The sequence below is a fragment of the Mustela putorius genome, unplaced genomic scaffold (genome assembly GCF_011764305.1).
Source record: "Mustela putorius furo isolate JIRA1106 unplaced genomic scaffold, ASM1176430v1.1 tig00000589_pilon_pilon_pilon, whole genome shotgun sequence".
NCBI classification, from domain to species: Eukaryota; Metazoa; Chordata; class Mammalia; order Carnivora; family Mustelidae; genus Mustela; species Mustela putorius.
In genome coordinates, this window is record NW_025421425.1 from 5,867,342 (window position 1) to 5,886,495 (window position 19,154).

Sequence of the window (19,154 nt, forward strand, 5' to 3'; positions counted from 1 at the left end):
CAGGTTCCTCGAGACTCTTTTCTCATTCTTGTATTCAGAGGTTATTTTAGGCATCATATACTAATGTAAAAGCTTAAAAATAGACTTTATATGAATCACACTGGGTTATGGTATATAGCAGCTCATCCCCAATGTTAGAAATGACATTTATCTGAGAATCCTTTTTTCTCCAAATTGAATGAGAATATTTTCTGTAGAAGCAGGGGAGAAAAATTCTAAAGGGGCAAAGGATTTGGAGGCATTTTGACATTATGGATTTCAATATAACCTTGCTCCTTGTACCTCATTTACTGTTCCCTTTTCCACTGCCAGAGCCCAAGGTCCATTTCTGTGGTTTCCTCCATAGCCGCGGCCCTTGCCCACTTCCACAGTGGGCCGGGCCCCCCGCATGCTCCTCTGTGGATGCGTGTCCAGTGTCCAGGATGTCGAGGAAAGGAAGAGGTGTGACCCGCAGGTCCGCATGGCGTTTCCCCTGCAACCCAAGGGAAGTGAGTTCTGCGGACTCTGGCATACTCACTCTAGCACCTTTTCCTCCTATTTTTAGGTGTAAAAAGACTTAAACGTGGGATGGTGTTGAGTCTACCAGACTCAGTGACATATTTTGAACAATAGGTAGGAACCTGGATATGTTTTGAAAAATATCTAGAGAAAAAAGACTTAAAACTTTGTGTTTTTTTCTTAGATGTGTTTTTCTCGCAAGAACAGAACTTGCGCTCGCGGCTCACATCTACTTGTTTCTTCACTCTGCTTGGTGTGCCGTCCCCTTTCCTCCGGGCCGCGGCTCCCTTAGGGAGGCATTGCTGCCAGGCTCGTGCGAGATGAGAAGCCCGAGATGGAGACCGGCCCAGTAACCGGCCCAAGGCTGCGGCCTGGGATGTTAAGTCAGGATGGGGTGTCAGGCAGTCTAGATTCAGAGCCCACACTCTTCATTGTTACTCCAGATCACCTCTTAGGAGAGGTGATAAACCGGAAACTCGTGGAACTCGTGGGCTGCGGCGGTGGAGTTCTGTAGGAGCACTTGTGCTTGTGCCTCGGGGCAGTTCCAGCTGTGGGTTTTGGTCTCTTCCTCCCTGCAGTGTAGAGGAGAAAGGCTCGTTAATACGGTTTCGTAATCTAAGTGATGTGTTTTAGGTCAGATTTGCTGGAGAAGAGGGATTTTGTACCCCATGCCCCATCCTGTCCCACAGGCTGGGTTGTGAGTTAGGGCTCACAGCTGAGTCTGGGGAGAGGCCGCCAAGCAAGCATCAGGAAGGGACGCAGAGCCCTCTTGGGTCCACGTGGCATCTAGGGCACCTGGGGCAAGAAGGGTGCTGGGCCAGGGCTCCTGGAGGGGCCTGGCAAGCTGATGAGCCAGAGGCCTGCCCCAGCTGTGGGATCAGGGGCAGCGAGGAGGGTTGGGCCGCCTACGTGCTGTGTGTGCCCCTGGAGGGACCAGATGGGTCCTGTGCGGCACCGTCTCTACCAGATGTCTGCATTCGTGCTGTTCTGTTGAGTTGATATCGTAGTGTTTTTCTAGCGGTCTTCAATTGTCTCTCTGTTTTCTCCATAAATTTGAGAGAAGAGATACTCGTCTGTCTTGGTGTTCCGATGACCCGGCTATCATGTGTGTGGTGTAAGTCAAAACAGAGGCCCCCACTGGCTCCAGTGCTCTGTGGACCAGCTGGTTCTCTGAGAAGCCCCATACCCCCTTCCGTGATGCGGGGTCGACCTGTGGGGTGGGCTTGGCACCCTGACGCTGCTTCTCCTCAGTGCAGCTTCTGCTGAGTGACCGTGAAAGAGAGCCGCCCTTCCTGGCTGTGCATTTGCTTGTGCGTTCAGCTCCCCTGAGTCTAGAGACCCAGCTGTGTGACGTGTGGCGCCTCTGTCCATTCCTTACGTGTGCACCGTGGTTCACCCGTGAGCCAGGACCAGTTCCCAGGCAGCTGTGCTCCGGGGACCCTCCTTTCCCTGGGTTCTGTCACAGTGACGAGGTAGGAGCAGCTCTGGTGCAGCCTGTGAAGAGGGCGGAAGATGACAGTGAGATTTGGAAAGAAAGGGACTTGAAGTGTTTATTTGTTTTTAATTTTTACACTGGAATCAGCATAATTGAGCATAATTGAGGTCCACCTTCCATAGTGTTTGTCTCAGGACAGGAAGGCGAGGGTGGGGAGGGCTATAGCGCCCCCCGATGTGGCTGAGGGGGTCTTCTCTGTGGGCAGCACGTGGGAGGCAGGTTACCAGGAAGTTGGTGAAACCATTGCAGCTGGAAAAGCCTGCCTATTGGATAACGGACCCTGGATGTTTTGGGATAAATATTTTGACTCGATAAAATGTGTTGGTAAAACTGTTACTGCTCGCTGGCACATTCTTGGTTTGTTTTAGCGAATGTTGGTTTTTGAGTTGATTGGAGTGGGTCACCATGCTTAAGGAGTTAAGTCTGTTGAGGGCACCTCTGATGCGCCGGTGTGCTCCCGCAGCGTCTGTCTCCCGCCCTCGGAGTGACTTGCTGAGGCCAGTGTTGGTCTGAGGGTCCCTGCTGTAGCGAGCCGAGTCTCAGGGAAAGTCGAGGATCTCTGAGGTCACAGAGGCAGTGCTGTGTTAGAGCATCTGAATCCCCCATACCCCTGCTGCACAGTGTCGCCTGTAGACTTGGAAGGTTTTCCTAGGAAGTACCAGAACAGACCGGGAGGGTCCCCCTGGCCGTGATGCTGCCATCCTTCCTGGTATTTACAAAGGCAGCAACCATGTTCACAAGGTTCAGAGGACAGCAAACAACAACAAACCCGAAAGAGTATGTTCTTAATAATGGATCTTTATTGAGGGTGCAGGGCATTTGTCCGTATTTATATGGTGACTCTACAAATGGTACTTTTGGTGTCGATGGACAGTATTAGTGCCAAGTGTGATGGCAACTGGAGGGTTCTTTGCCACTAGCTCGGCCCCAGCACTTGGTTTTGCCCGTGTCGGGTGGGTGACTTCAGCACTTGGGCTGCTTTTCCTTAATCTATAAGATCAAAGAGGTGAACGAGCCTACCTCTAAAACCCCTTTAAATCAAAATTCTGGAATAAGTTTGCTAACTTATACACAAAAATGTGTGGATAGTAAAAAGTTAACAGATGTTTTATTTAACATTTTTAGTAAAATGAACTCCTCGGGTCACAGGTAGCTTGACTGAACAATAAGTCCTTTGCTATCACTTCCCTTATTTTTAACCTACTGAGCCACCCAGGCACCCCACTTCCCTTATTTTTAAATTGACCTGCTGTATTTAAAATACTGACATAACTAAATCTACCTTTAACAACAAAAGAATTCTTAGAGGGTTAGCTTGGGTTTGCCATCGTTAGCAAGTAGGAAATTGCTCATTAAAACCACAAGGAGATGGCATTCTCTAGAACAACTGAAGTTAAAGACTGACCTCAGATATTGGTGAGGATGCACAGGCATTGGAACTTTCAAAGGCTGCTGTCAGAAATGTGCCATGGTACGGGCATGTGGGAAGTTTGGCAGTTTGTTAAAAATTTAAACATACACCTGTCATACAATGTAGCCACTGTACACCTATTTATTTACTGTTTAAAAAGGGAAAACATAGTTTATACAGAGACTGTGAACAGGTATTCAAAGGAATTATATTTGTAATGGCCAAAAATGGAAACAACTTCGATGTCCTTACCAGGTGAGCGGCTACCCTGTGTCACACACAGAGACTGGGACACTGTCCCACAGTAAGAAAGGTGTGGGCTGTTGATACACACTGTACTATGGGCGATGTCAACAAGTGTTGAAGGAAAGAAACCAGACCAAAAATAGAGTTCCTAGGGTATGATTCCATTTGTATACTTTTTAAGAAAATGCAAGCTAATCTATAGTGAAGGTGATTGCCCAGCAGGGCGCAGGAAGACTTTTTGGGGCGATGGAGCTGTTCACTGTGGACAGCAGGGGTATTTTCGTGGGTGAGTCCATGTTCTAAAACTTTGCAAATTATATCCTGGAAATTCCTGCAGTTTCTTGAGTGTCATTTCTTTACCTCAGGAAAGCAATTTTCAAAAGAAGATGAACTCAGAAGACCCCACACAGCGTGTATTTTGGCAAGCACGGTGTTGCCATTTGGGCCACCGAGGCTGGTCAGCGTCAGGGGTGGACGTGCGGTCTGTCAGGGACACGTGGAAGATGCGGGGAAGGGGGTGAATCTTACATCCCTGAGGAAGCAGGAAGCTGTTTCTCCTCCAAGCCACCAGGGCCTGCCTGCCCGGTGCAATCAGCCATCTTTCCCAGTTTGCTCAGTGGCTCCCCCCGGAGGTGGAGGGAGGTAGCGGGCTTGCGGGAAGCTGGGCGATGTGCTGGGCTCCCGCGGCACCCGAGATCCTTCTTGGTTCTTGCCACTGCCCTTCCAAGTTGTCTTTGCCCCTCCACGTCCCCAGACATATCCTGAGTGTTCGTACCAGTGAGGTCTGATGTGTTTTCGAGAGGCACACTCCTTCCCCAAAAGGACTGCGTCGTGGCCGGGTTGGCCGTGGCCCGAGGCGACGTTACTGAGCGGGGCCACCTTGCAGTCTCTGCCAGGCCTGGTGGTGAATTTATTCCGCACACGGCACGCTGCCTCCTTCTCTGAGCCCTGTAAAGTGGCCCCATCTGAGCAGTGGTTTAATAATTAATAATGGGTTGTAGTGCCCCTGCTAAAAATAAAATAAAACTGTCCATCTGCTAAGCGAGAGTCAGAGGATGTGTAAAGGAATGCGTTATGCTTAGCAGATGTTTCGGTTGGCGGAGGGGGTCTTTTCTTCCTTCTCTTACGCTGGGATTGAGCCTAAGAAGAATCGGAAAGAGTAACTTCCCTTCCCTTTCCTCTTCTCTTTTGTGACAGTCCCCTTGGGCTCTCTGCCTGTTTATTTTCACCAGGCGGTGGTTGCAAACTGCCCAGTGTGCTGGGCTCCCCGGGCCCGCTCGGGGCGCTCCCTTTCCCGCCGCCCTCCCCTCCCTGGGAGCGGGTTGCTACCCGCTCCCTCAGCCCCGTCGCTTGGCATCCGCGCCAGGCGCCAGGCCTTCGGGGGGCAGGGGGCGCAGCCGGGGGCGCAGCCGGGGCGGGGGCCGTGGCCCGGCCTCACCGCGCTCTGCCCTCCGCAGCTGTGGACATGGCTAGAGGAGCTGCAGAAGGAGCTGCTGGATGACGTGTACGCCGAGTCGGTGGAGGCCGTGCAGGACCTCATCAAGCGCTTCGGCCAGCAGCAGCAGACGACCCTGCAAGTGACCGTCAACGTGATCAAGGAAGGGGAGGACCTCATCCAGCAGCTGAGGTGGGCCGCCTTGTCCCCGTCCTCCTGCCGGGCGCGGGCGCTTTGAAATCGGGCCAGAGATTTCCCCTTCCCTGAACAATGAGCCGTGACCCCCCGCCCGCCCGGCGCGGTGGAGAACAGGCACTCCCTCTGCACGCAGAGGAGAGCAACAGCCCTTTCTTTCTCTTCTCTGCTTTTCTCTCCCACCGTCTTTCTGACTCGAGGGTTTCTCTCATGGCAGCAGACTGAGATGCTTTCCCAGCGCTCTGCTTTTAGTAGTATTTCCTCTTCACACTTACCTAATGATTATTGAAATTTCTTCACAGACCAGATTGATTTAAATCTCCGAGGACTGTGTCCGACATTCCTCCCTAGAGGATAATGGGGGTCCTTGTCCTCAGAGTTGGGGCTCAGGGAGACCAGGACTTTGGGGAGGGGCGGACCTGACCTGAGGTGCTCCTCCGAGCGGGAAGTGGGCCCGGAGCAGAGTCGTGTTAGTGGCTCACTCAGGACGGTGTTTGAATCGTGACTGAGAACTTCACAGGATGCTCACTTTGCCAGCAGCTGGGCGAAAGTGACTTTTGGGGCTGAATTGATTGCATTGGAGTTGAACCCCTTGGTGCCGCTCCGACCCCACCACGTGCAGCAGACGGGGAGCGTCTATTCTGTTCTCTCTGCCTAAGGAGAGGAGCGGCTACCGTGGAGCCTCCCTGAAGTTACTTTCCGCCAGAGACTTCCTTTGAGAGCGACGGGGGTGGGGGGTTGCGGAGGGGTTCCTCCGGTGTGGCCTCCAACCTGGCAGCTTGCTTGCGGGAGGAAGCCCAGCCTTGTGTGGCGGGAGGGGCTGCCGATTCCATTTTCGGAGGCCAGCGGCCGGCTTCCTGCCAGCCTTCTTCCCCCTCCGAAGTCCGCGAGGCCGGCCGGATCTGGCGTCTGACAATGGGAGACTTTCTCATGCCTGTCCCGGCCCCTTCTGCCCTTCCGCAGGGACTCGGCCATCTCCAGCAACAAGACCCCCCACAACAGCTCCATCAGCCACATCGAGACGGTGCTGCAGCAGCTGGACGAGGCGCAAGCACAGATGGAAGAGCTCTTCCAGGAGCGCAAGATCAAGCTAGAGCTCTTCCTGCAGCTGCGCATCTTCGAGAGGGACGCCATCGACGTGAGTGTGCGCTGCTCTGCGGCATGGCTGCTGCCGCACCTGCTCCTCTCCTTCCTCCTGCAAGGGGGAGGACGGACGGACAGATGGAGGGAGGGAGGGAGGGGGGAGCGCCCCTGGCCCTGGGAACTATCGGCCCCTGCTGGAGGCCGCACTGCAGGGCAGGGGAGGGAAGAGCAGAGCCCATGGGGAGGGAAGCCCAGCTGCCTCCAAGTCGCTTGTGTAAGCCACTCGGGGTCCTACGCCACCCTCCCGGTCTGTGCAGCTCAGGCTCCCACCTGCGCTCCGGGCCCTCACTTCTCCTTCCTGCTGCCCCGGCCCAGCCTCCTCCCAGACAGTGAGAACAGGCCTCGCCTGTGCCGATGGCAGTTTTGGCAGTCTGAAGGCCAGTTTCTTCACAGAAGTGTGTTCACATGATCTTTCATTCTTATTATCTAAATATTACACCTTATATGTGAGGTTTCTTTTCTTTTTCTTCGACAAAAGGGCGGTTCTTAATTCTGTGTCAGAGAAGGTCTTATTTTTGAACTTGATGAAGTACAAGCAGAAGTAAGTATAATTGGATGGCGCCACATCTGTCTGTGGGACGTGATGAACCAAAACTCACTCCAGCCTTGGGGAGGCCTCTTTCCTTGTGCCCGTCAGCTCGGAGAGCAAGTCCCTGTCCAGGTACCTGCAGCCTGCCCACTGGTCCTGTGACTGCCCAGCAGAGTCTGTCGGGTCTGCCTGCCCCATGCTAGTGCCTCGAGGGCGTGCAGACCCAGACCCTCAGTGCCGCTGAAGGCAGAGGGGTGATGGCTGGGCCGTGTGCAGACCGCTTCACTTCTCTCCGCTCAGGGGAGGACCCTTTGCCAGGAGTGGGCCTCGCCTGCTTCTCTCAGGCCTGTCTGTAGGCCCAGTTCTGAGTGGGGGTCTTGATGTGCTGTACAGGAACTGGGCCAGGTCTGGTGCAGGGCCTCTTGGGAGTCTGGTCAACCATCTATCTAAACTTCATCAGTGTTTTCATTAAAGAAAAGCCTTCTTGGCTATTTTCATTGTCATCATTGGTTCATGACAAGAAAAGACTTAAATCCCAGGCACGTTGTCTGGTAAAATCTGTTCTCAGTGTCATGGCCTTTGCAGCCACATGAAGCCGTGTAGAGAAACGGACCCCTGTGCGGAGCTCATGAAGGGCCTGCCCGTGGCTGGTGCCGTGTGCCAGTTCTAGGTTGCAGACCGTATGAACAGAGGACCCAGCTTGCCTCTTTTCCTCTGTGGCCTCTACTCACATGAATTGCTTTGATAAACTTAGCTGCTCTTGAGTAGCTTCAGTGAGGAAACATAGAGCAATCAGGCATGATTTGAAGTTTTTCTTCAAGACCTTGTGATAGTTAAAGAAAATCTCTTGCCTTCATTTGCATTGCTGCAACTTTAGAGGAAAAAAAAGATTCTAATTGTCTTTCCATTTTCAACAAAGCAGTATTTTAAAATGTAGCTCAGGAACCAGAAACACAGTTTTCCCCACCCCAAAGCCACAAAATTCCAAGGGGCCGTAAGAAAGCCAGTGTGTCAGGCCAGGGGCTAGTGCTTCCCTGAGGTGAGGGCATTAAACCTGCCGTTCAGTCACAGGCCAGCTAAAATGTACTTTAAAAGCTTTTAGAATGTTTTAGCCCAAGAATCTCTTTTCTCTGGAATAATCCTGAAATAGGAAAACCCGAACAATTGAGGCTTCGCCTGGGATTTTGTCCCTTATCTGGGAAAATGCTCCATCCTACTGCCCGTAGGAGGCATGGAGTTATCTTTGTGGAAGAAACTTACTGTTCCTTGGCCAATTTTTAAAAAAATCCCTGATATCTCTTTTATCTCATAGTCTTGCCATCTCTCAAAAGTGGATTTAGGTTTTCTATGGCTTAGGAATACTGTAGTCTCAGACTGCTGATGTTCCAGATAAAGTCTGCTCTGTTGGTCTGAGAACAACAAAATCTGACTAACATTCTGTGACAGTCACTATGGAGCACAGTTATATGTACATTGACGAAGAGGAACTTGTAGAATTCATAAACATTTGGGATCCAATTAAAAACAAAGTTACTTCTCCAAAGAATTTGTGTTCAAAAATGACTTCCACTTTCTTGAGCTTTGTTTTTGTCACCGATTTCCTGTCTTCTCTTGTATGGTTAAGAAGCTTTAATGATAAACTTTGGGTGGGATTTTTGCCTGATGATCCTTTGATCACGGCCATTGCCAGGGTTTCTTTAAGCTCAGTGAGTAGTTTTGAATCCTGCTGGTTCTAGAACATTCATCCTTGTTTGTTATCTGCTCTTGAGTGTTGTCTGAGCCTGATGCATTTTCCATGAGACATATTGCTGAGTCTGTCTCAGCCACATCTAACCCTCTCCTACCTCAGTGTCAGAAAAGGGACCTTAAGAAAGAAAATTCCCCTTAGGGTAGAGATGAAGATTAAACTCTTTCCTTTTTTTTTTTTTTAATTTTTTTTAAAAGATTTTATTTATTTATTTGACAGAGATGGCAGGTAGGCAGAGAGAGAGGAGGAAGCAGGCTCCCTGCGGAGCAGAGAGCCAGATGTGGGGCTCGATCCCAGGACCCTGGGATCATGACCTGAGCCGAAGGCAGAGGCTTTAACCCACTGAGCCACCCAGGTGCCCTGACTCTTTCCTTTTAAAAAATATTTTCCCTCAGTGACTTTGGCTTATGCATAATTTAATATTTTTAAAATTTATTAATCTTATAAATTAGCCCAATTTAATAAATTAATGTGAATACACATACTATATGCAGACCCTACTAATGACTGAATAAATCCAGAAGATTTGTGCTCTAGGAGTCTGGGGAAGCTTGCAGTTTTTATTACTTCCCATCTCCTAGCTAGGTTCAATGTGACCTCTCTCACGTCAGATTTTTACACTCAGGTAGTCACTGCTCATCTGGATAAGGAAATCGGGACTCATGGGAAAGGTTATTCCACTGAGGTAGAGGTAATATAGTATTCTTTCACAAGAGATTTTTTCCTTCTTTCTGGGTTTCATAATTTTTAGCCTTAATTTTAAAAAGTAGATTATGAAAGTTTTCAAACCGACTCCCAAGTAGCAAGGGTGATGCAGCGAACGTCCACATGCCTGTCTCCCAGATGGGGCAGGATTGTGTCTTCTTGCTGCAAACATCCCCACTCTTATTACTGTTGTGCGGTAGTGTCCTAGAGCCAAGTTTTGCCACCTTCTGACTTTCGTAAATATCTCTACAAAGTAAGGCCTTTTCCCACATAACCACAGTCTACCACCCCTCACCAATCAGAGTCCTTGATCGCTAACTAACACCCAGCCCCTGCTTAGACCTCTGCAGCTGCCTGGGGGCGGGGAGGTGTGGGCATCGCTTGTGTGGCTGATAGTCTTTCCATCCAGAATCATCTCTCCATCCACCCTTCTTTTATTTCCTGCTTGTGACTTGTTGGAATGACTGCGTTAGCAGAAGAAATTAGGTCCCATGTTCTACGTTCACTTAGTGATTTTCTTCTGTTTTTTCTTTTCCTGGTATTTCCTATAAACTTGAAAGTTCAGCGTAAAGACGTGGTTAAGATTCGCATTCCATTTCTGTGCCAGATGCTCCCAGGGGCCACGGCTTCACTTCTTAGGTGGCTGGTCCTATCTGGTCCCACTTCTTTAGGGAGCTCATGTTGGTCTGTGGGGTTAAGGGCTGGCGGCCTGACCCTCCCGTGAAGTCCCTCCATCCCTTCCATTGTAGTTGACTGCACATTGATGGTCCTGGCCCGAAGCGTTACTTCACTAGGATTTCAATACAGGATTAGAAAAGAACTTTATAATTTTATTGTTTCTACATTTAATAACTAGATCTATCTATAAATGGAAACCTTCCTTCATTGTTATCAAAGGTTTAAATAATTATCTCTTTTACCAGGTTCTAGATAAAGGTTGGTTTGCAGACAACTTCTAATCAGAGGAGTTTTTCATTTAATTTTAAGCTTTTTACCCTTCTTCTTTTAAAAAAAAAATCATTAGGAATTAATGTGTTTTTATAGATTTTTTAAATTTTATTCACTCATGATAGATTTTTTTTTTTTTTTAATTTAACTGCCCCATCTGTGGCTTGTGGGAGCCCCTATAGCTGGCTTCCATGTCCTTTGGACATGGTCACATTAGTCCCTTCCTTCCTTGCTTGGCACAGTGAGATGCTGCGGCAAATACTTATTTTCTAAGTCTTGATCCTAAGAAGGTACTCTCCTTTGTCAGATCATCTCAGACCTTGAGTCTTGGAACGATGAGCTTTCTCAGCAAATGAACGACTTTGACACGGAAGATCTCACGATAGCAGAACAGCGCCTCCAGCACCATGCAGACAAAGCTCTGACCATGAACAACTTGACCTTCGATGTCATCCACCAAGGGCAGGACCTTCTGCAGTATGTCAATGAAGTTCAGGCCTCCGGTAAGGAGTGCATGTCATGCTGTCAGTTGCGGTGTTATCATGTCATACAGGAACTCAACCTGTTAGTGTGCCGGCCGCAAAGTTTAGTGAGCCACCGTGATGTAGATATTCTGGGTACCGGCTCTTCAGAAGGAACAGTTTGCCGTTTTATTTCCACGTCCTGTGATCACGTGTAACATTACGATTAGTGTCCTTACCCTTGTTACTCTTGCCTGTCATCTCAGGGAGCGTGAACTCCGGTTGTACATCCACAAGTGAAATGGGAATCTCAAGATGATCACATCCTTCCTTTCCTGTCTTAGCTGATGTGTTACCAGCAGATGTCACTCTAGGCTCAGAAATGTAGAGAGATGTCCCTAGTGCTTGAAACTTAGCAGCAACCTGCTGCTCCATTCCTCATTTTACACAAATCCGATTAAATGCTTCCTGAAGAGTAAGCTGGGTGCCAGTGGAGGTGCAGCAAAAACAAGCCCAAATTCGCTCACTGGTCAAGCCAAGGGGCTCGAGTGCCCAGTTACCACTGCAGAAACAGATTGATGGGAAATGGGTTTGGTTTGATTAGCTCTACATTCCGTTTTGCTTTGGAACACATCAGATACATTCTTACAGACCCCCTGGCATGCACATGTAAACACTCCTCTGCCCACTCCGCCTTCCTTGCACTTGGCATTCTAGGTAACAGGCCTGTTCCGGGTGGGGCAAATCATCTTCACAAAAGTGCAGTGTGTGTTGTGTGGCTGAAGAGCGGCAGATGTGCCCATCAACCTCTGGGCTCTCCCTTCATTGTCCGCAGGCGTGGAGCTGCTTTGCGATAGAGACGTGGACATGGCAACTCGGGTCCAGGACTTGCTGGAGTTCCTCCACGAGAAGCAGCAGGAGCTGGACGTGGCGGCGGAACAGCATCGGAAGCACCTGGAGCAGTGCGTGCAGCTTCGCCATCTACAGGCCGAAGTGAAGCAGGTAAGCCAGCTGCCGGCCTCGAGGGACCCCACGCTACTAGCCCTCCGGGGAGGGACCTCCTGGCCACCTGGGACACAGAGCACAGCTGTTGGAAGCATGGTGTGAATCTCCATATGGCCACAGCTCGGAGGCAAGGGCAGAGCCAGTGCCTGGACCGCCATGTGCTTCCTCTGCAGTGGGAGACCTTCCCCGCCCAGCAGGTGGATCACCGGAAGGGAACGTCTGCTTAGTTTGTTTTGTCCTTGGTGGTCTCTTGTTGAAACTGAGCACGTTGCTTCTCAGGCTAAATAACTGTAGGATTGTTCTGCCAGATCGGCTGTTTTCAGTCTGCATGGGGTCACAGGCCAGAGAGGGCTAGGGTTGTCTCCTGTGGGCAGCCTGCTCCACTGTCCTATCTCAGAGAGCATGGCCAGATGAAAATGGAACGTCAGCAAGGGGCTGCTCCTGGCTCCTGGCCGATGGGATTCCTGTGCACACTCCTCGTGTATGTGACATTTTATCTCATGATCAGAGAAACCACTCCTACCGCCGTGATACAGGGAAAGTAGGGCTTTCTGGGATTCCGGTGGAGACACAGAAAAGTGTGTGTTAGGTTGAGCAGGGGGAGAAGGGGCCTCTGGAGTGTGAGCAGGTGTGGGCCCTAAGTGGGCGGCACCCACACTCCGGCAGATACACTCTCACACTGGAGAGCTTTAAGGAGCATTTGCTGGTCTCCCATGTGGTGAGATGAGGTATCGTGATCTGCCTCTTAAAGACCAGTTAATAAAACGTTCCTTCTTGCTAAAAACAAAACAGTGTGTCTGAGAAACAAAGGCATAAACTATTCACGAGGAATTGCATTCGCCTATAACAGTCTAAAAGTGGTGCTCAGAAATTACTGACTGGCGTCTGCGTGGCACAGGACAGGTCAGGTAGATACATGGGCGACAAGCTGTCAGGCGGCTGCTGTAGCCCTGGCTCCCCAGCACTTTCCAGGCAGCAGGAGGGATAAGACATAATGGGGAGGAATCAGCATTTGCCTCAGAGAAGAAGGGTGTTCACACGGTGCTGGTCTCAGTAGCTGGAGAGAGAGTCCTGACTGTAACGGAGCAATGGTGGCGGGGCAGTGAAGTGGCTTTCTTTTAACCTCCGCTCCCCACCCCCCAGAGTCAGGGCTTTCTGAGACAGAAGATGAGGAGAAGTAGGTATTGGGTAGGTAAGCAACGGTCTGTGCCACAAATAACTACCCGTGGTGACCTTCCACAGTCCTGTGGTTGCCACAGTTGGGTTGCTCTTGTTGGTGTGTGATGCTGAGAATCCCAGGGGGCGACCCTGAGCCTCGGAGCTCCGGGGAATCTGTTCTTCGGTTAGCGGGCCGTTTAGCACTGGCACTAAATTGGAAAGTATGTTGGTGAAATAAAACAGTTCCCTTATTAAACAGTTTGCTAATTTTGCATATTTATTTAAAAAGGAATGAAAAATATTTTTCTTGGTTATCAGGGAATTATTTCGTGTTTTTTCTAAAGATTTTATTTACTTGAGAGAGAGCGAGTGTGCGGGTGCACGCATGAGCAGGAGTGGAGGGGCAGAGGGAGAGGAAGGAGCAGACTCCCCGCTGAGCAGGGAGCCCAGGACCCTGGGATCATGCCTGGGAAGGCAGAGGCTAAATTGACTGAGCCACCTAGGCACCACATTTTCAGGGAATTGTGGTAGTAGATATTCTAATAGGTCATCATAATCTGTTTTGACCTGTGGCCTAATAATCACAATCCTCCGGACTCCCCACCTCTTCGGCACCCATTTGAAGCTGTAAGAGAACTGATTTAATTTTAAAATGCAGCACTCAGGATCGGATACTGTGGAAAGACGTCAGGCTGTCGGCAGAGGGATCATAAGGAAACCCGTGCTTCACAGCTGACACGAGCAGCTTGAGCACCTTGTCCGAGTGGCTCGTGTCCCTGCTGGCCCACAGGGGGATCTCCTGCGGGGGGCTGATGCTTGGAGGTCCCCGTGTCGTGTTTCAGGTGCTGGGCTGGATCCGCAACGGAGAGTCGATGCTGAACGCTGGACTCATCACAGCCAGCTCGTTGCAAGAGGCAGAGCAGCTGCAGAGGGAGCACGAGCAGTTCCAGCACGCCATCGAGGTAGGGATGCCGGCCCGCCTCCCGCCTCCCGCCTCCCGCCTCCCTCCTGGTCTGCTGAGCCCCCGCTGCCAGGAGCACCTGCACCTGAGAACCCTAGCTGGAGTCTGGGCTGAGGGGCTTTACGTTTTGCGGGTCTTGCCACATGCTCCTGGACAGAGCAGAGCTGTGCACATCACCAATAAACAGCACCGTCCATGGAACTCCTCGACCCTGGTTCCAAGCAGCAGTCCTCACCTTCGTGGGTCAGTGCCAGGCCAGGTCCAGGCCCGCTCAGATTCACTGTCACGGCACATGAATTAATTATTTGTTGTGTTTTTGGGGAGGGGGGAGTTAATTATGGTAGGTAGTCTCAAGGTATTGGGAAAAAGAGCATTTGATTACAGATTACTTGTTATATACATTGAGAAAAAAGCCACAGAAAATACCATTAATTTATTTTCAAGATGGACGTATTTTCAACTACTCAGCTCCAACAGACACATATTAACACTTCTTCCTGAAGCCCAGACTCTAGGCATCTTCTGAAAACTATACGCTATGCCTAGTGATTTCTAATAATTAAGTTGCTAATACGTGTCAGTGTGTCTGGGTGAAGGACAGCGTTGGTCATGTTGCATATAATCTTTTGTGGGGTCATTTAGTACCTTTCTAGTAAAATGCAAAATTTTGCTGTGGCAAAAAAAAAAAAAAGTAGAAAAAGAAAATTACTCTGTGTCCACAGAGACCCATGTACTCCCACTAACTGCTCTTCTGTCTGGTGCTGTGATTCTTCTTTGGGAGAATCTGACCTGTCAGCCCCTCACGGAATCTTCTAATGAACATCCACAAGCAGGAATTCCTACTGGGTTTCTGATGTTATTTTCATATTTTAATATGGCATGAGCCTCCAGAGTATACCCTTAGCTCCTTCCTGGCTTTGAATTAGGTTTCTCTCTCTCTCTTTTTAAAGGTCTATAGTTCTTGAAAACTTTTTACTCAAGTCTAAAGTTTAAGGTAAAAATGAAAAAGGCATTCAGGGTGGCCACCTTTTCTCCATGTGTCTGTGTGCCTCCAGCTGCTGTTATAAGGAAGCTCAATAGGAAGAATAAACTTGGAACATTTCAGCAGCTTTTTCAGAGTATTGGCTCTTAAGGCTTTTCTCTGCTATTTCTCAAGCTGAGAACCCCACGATGGGGACCCATTCTGGAATGTCATAATGAATTTCATCTTCATTAGGTAATTTAAATATAAATGCAATTGTTGTTAGGCATGAAAACTATGAAAACAACTTCTTCTTCTTCTTCTTCTTTTTTTGACCGAGCAGTCTGCTGTGTTTGTGGAAGTGTCCTAATGAGTATTAAGTGAAGTTGTTTCTATAAAAACAGGAGGAGCGGTACCACAGCAGCCTTCCGTGTTCCTTTCCAGTAAAAGCATGGCAGCCCTGTTAAGTAAGCATCCCTTCTCCTTTCTATTTCCTTAGAAAACACACCAGAGCGCCCTGCAGGTGCAGCAGAAGGCAGAAGCCATGCTGCAGGCCAATCACTACGACATGGACATGATTCGGGACTGCGCCGAGAAGGTGGCCTCCCACTGGCAGCAGCTCATGCTCAAGATGGAAGACCGCCTCAAGCTCGTGAACGCGTCTGTCGCCTTCTACAAAACCTCAGAGCAGGTGAGGAGGCAGGTCCTGTGCCCTGGGCTCCTGACCAGCCTTTTATGTTGAGCTGCGTTTTATCGGACAGCTCTGTCATTAACCCCGCAGTCATTACTAAGCCCGTCAGTTCAACTGCAGGCAGGGAAGAGCATTCTAGAAGTAGAAGAATTACTGCTTATCTCAGGAATCAAAGAGTAATAGGTTGGAAAGGAGCTGAGAAGACCTTCGTTTTCCTCTCATTTAAATACATAGGCTGAAACACACCAGAGAGAGACCAGGAATTCTGCTTTTATTTGGTTTTTGTTCTGAAAGGCCTGTCTACTGCCTGCTTTGTCCCCTGCATTTGTCCTCGCTTAAGACAGAGCCCATGGTTCCTTCCGATGGTCTTGGTCCCCAGGCCAGCACCTTTGTCCCCAGCATATGACCTGCCACACTTGCCAGAGATGCTGACCTGTGCCTGACCGGCCTGCTCTGAGCCTGCAACTCCTCTGCTCACAGGTCTGCAGTGTCCTCGAGAGCCTGGAGCAGGAGTACAAGAGAGAAGAGGACTGGTGTGGAGGAGCTGACAAGCTGGGCCCCAACTCGGAGACAGACCATGTCACTCCAATGATCAGCAAGCATCTGGAGCAAAAGGAAGCATTCCTGAAGGTATGTAGGCAGCCCTTTGGGGTGCTGGTGCCTCTCTGAACAGGGGACACAGACGTGGGAGGGTTTGCCTGAAGGTGGCAGGGTCTGGACTGTCCCGTCAGAGAACCACAGATGTCCCCACGTGCCAGGCGTCTGGCTGCCTCCACGTCCCCGGGGGCTCCCCCCACCTGCAGCTTTCCCCTGTGTGACATTGCATCAGCCCCGGGCCAGCTGGTCAGAGAAAGTCTTAAAATCTTCCATTTGTGATTTGCACTCTGGTTTTCCCAGAGAGCTGGAAACCCCTGTGAATAGGGCCTGGGTGGACATCAGAACACCAGATGATTCTGAGCAGAGACTGACTGATTTGGTGAGACAGAAATGCCTATAGCTTAAAGAATCTTCCTTTGGAAATTCAGCCTTTTTAGAAATAAAGCCTGAACCCAGTGCAGAGTAGACCCAAAGCAGGAACAGCTCTTGTGGTATGCAGGGTTGGTTACTTCGTTCAGGAAGCATTTCCTGCAAAAGAAACTTAATCCCATTCAAGCCCGGCTGGAAGTCTGGACTCTGAGAAGCTTTAAATGAGGAGGTTCTCTAGTTGCCTGTCGTGTGTGTACCTAAATCACCCAGATGTTCTACAAGGTGCTTAAAACATTGGGCAACATTTCCATGTTTCTGTGATGCGTTCTTTCACTCTTGACAATCTTCTGAGGCTCTACCTGTCGTCACTCAGACCTTCAAGAATAGGTGCGGTGTGTGCTTTTCATTGTCACTTTATTGAGTTTTGCTTTGGCCTTCTGACCTCCCGACCCCATTTCCTGTTACATTTCATAGTTTCTGTTTCCATCCCGAAGGTGATGTCTGTCCTGACAGAGTTACTGTTTAGTCTGGGAGAACAGATTGTAACTCTTAGAAAATTCTATCTGGTCATTTGTTTTGAGTTTCCATCACATGACTTTCTTTTTAGCTGATCAGGGTGGGAAAGCGGCTGGTGACTCCCTCAGCCTCCAGCTGAACCATTTCAAAGGGGACTTGAAAGCTCCGGCCTTATGTGTCCTTGCTTGTTACGTTTATGAAATGCCCGCCACTGTGAGGACATTTCGGTTGGAACCCTCATAATTTGCCTCTCTTTTTCTGCAGTCCATTCAGAATAAAGCAGAATTAAATACTCCGTAGTCTAAGTAAGACAGATACTTAAATAAAATTATAAAATAAAATACTCACTGATCTGTTCACATTCCTTTACTCAGCTAGGTTCACTAGTGTCTGTGTATTGGATATCTTTAAACTTTTCACTATGAAAGTTTAAAGATACATACAAAAATAGAACAGGTAACAAACTCCTGGGTCCTTATCCAGTGTCTGTAAACATCGGCACCTGGGCATAATGCCCACCTTCCCTGGGCTGCTTTAAATTCTAGATGTTACATCATTTTATTTGTAAATACTTCCATATGTATCTAAACAGTAAATTCTGCCTTTCTGAAACAACTGCAATATCATTATTAGATCCTGGAAATTAACAGTATCTCTTATACAAAATCCAACAGTGTTCAAATTTCCCATTTCAATTGTCCAATTGAATTCAATTGGTTCAAATTGACCAATATTGTCTTTTATATGTGGTTTTAATCAGGATTCAAACACGGTCCGCCTGTTGACTGTATTGACATATTTCTGAAGCCTCTTTTAATCTAAATACCAGCCCCTCTTTTATTACTATCTATTAGCTGAAGAAGTAAGTCACCCAGGCTGTAGCATTTCTCTCCCTCTGGATTTCTGTAATTGCATCCTGGGGAGTCATTTTGTGCCATCCTGGATTCTCTAAGTGTGTTCTGTTGAGAGCCTCATTTCAATTCAGGCTGGAGTGTGAGTGTGTGTGCGCGTGTGCTCCGCATACCTGGTGTTCTGTTAGGAGGCACACGAGTTCCGCTTCTCTTTGTGTCTGTGTGATACGAGGACTTCCCAGTGCTTCAGATGTGCGGAGTCCGTTCATCCATCATGTGCTTCTCTGTCTGCATTTACCTGATGGGCCTAGTACCCTGGGGTGAGAATGCCACGTTAGGAGTGGCAGAATGGTGAGATTCTGTCTTCTTCTGCCTTGATGAGCTAGAATTATTCCCTCCTTAGCTATTTGGTTACTCTCAAACAGAATGTGTCCAGAGAAGGCAGGCTAAGTGCTTGAATCTTTCCATTTGCTTATCATTTTCAGAATAATGGGTTGTTTGCCCTGGCAACCTCTACATAGGATTAATTTTTGTTCTGTCTTCCTGGATTTTAAGATATTTGGTATATTTTGATCAATTGCAGTCATTTATCCTTTTATACTCAACTCGTCCCATTCATGGAAGCTCCTTCCAGTCAGGTTGGCTCTGACGTCCTCCTCGCATAACCACGGTCGTCCACTGCCGCTTCCTCACTGTTTGGAACGCAGCCGATTTCAGGCTAATCTGAGGAGACTCAGGATACGTTCTTCTTTTAATTAAAAACTGTCCCAACTCCATCTACTGCAAAGGCCTGGAAACAGTGACCACCCAGAAACAATGAGCTCCCTGTGTCTTGTCCAGATTGTGGCCTAAATACCCTGTATCTGAAGGAGGAGACAGAGCTTCTGGAAGAAAGAGTAACTCCGGAAAGGAGATAGGAAATGGATAAGATATTTCCAACTCAAATATAATTAAGAATATTTTTCCTCTTGTTTTTTAAAAATATATTAGTAAAATTAACTTATTTGGTTTATAAATGTGGAATCCACCAGTTATCTATTGCCATAGTAACACCACAAATCAAGGCACCCCCAAACTGACGGCTCACCCCAGGTGTTGGCAGTCTAAGCCCCTGAGAGCTGAATCCATCTGCTCTCCCCATCTCCGTGCTGCCCGTGGCTGCTTTCCTCCACAGTGGCTGGGTTCAGTACTGGCAACAGGGAGACAGAAAATCTATGACTTGGAAAGCTGAA

The 19,154-nt window shown here is 48.9% G+C and overlaps 1 protein-coding gene across 4 annotated transcripts in view; it reads left to right on the forward strand.

The window, feature by feature from the left end:
* Positions 1-19,154, forward strand: part of TRIO (trio Rho guanine nucleotide exchange factor) — a 224,991-nt gene that overhangs the window by 83,653 nt on the left and 122,184 nt on the right. For all 4 annotated transcript variants that reach the window (XM_013060766.1, XM_013060767.2, XM_045082027.1 and 1 more), the window contains 7 exons: positions 5,108-5,277; positions 6,244-6,418; positions 10,660-10,855; positions 11,649-11,815; positions 13,819-13,938; positions 15,398-15,589; positions 16,070-16,219. In XM_013060766.1, coding sequence (XP_012916220.1) covers positions 5,108-5,277; positions 6,244-6,418; positions 10,660-10,855; positions 11,649-11,815; positions 13,819-13,938; positions 15,398-15,589; positions 16,070-16,219 — 1,170 coding nt within the window. The remainder of the gene's footprint in view (positions 1-5,107; positions 5,278-6,243; positions 6,419-10,659; positions 10,856-11,648; positions 11,816-13,818; positions 13,939-15,397; positions 15,590-16,069; positions 16,220-19,154) is intronic.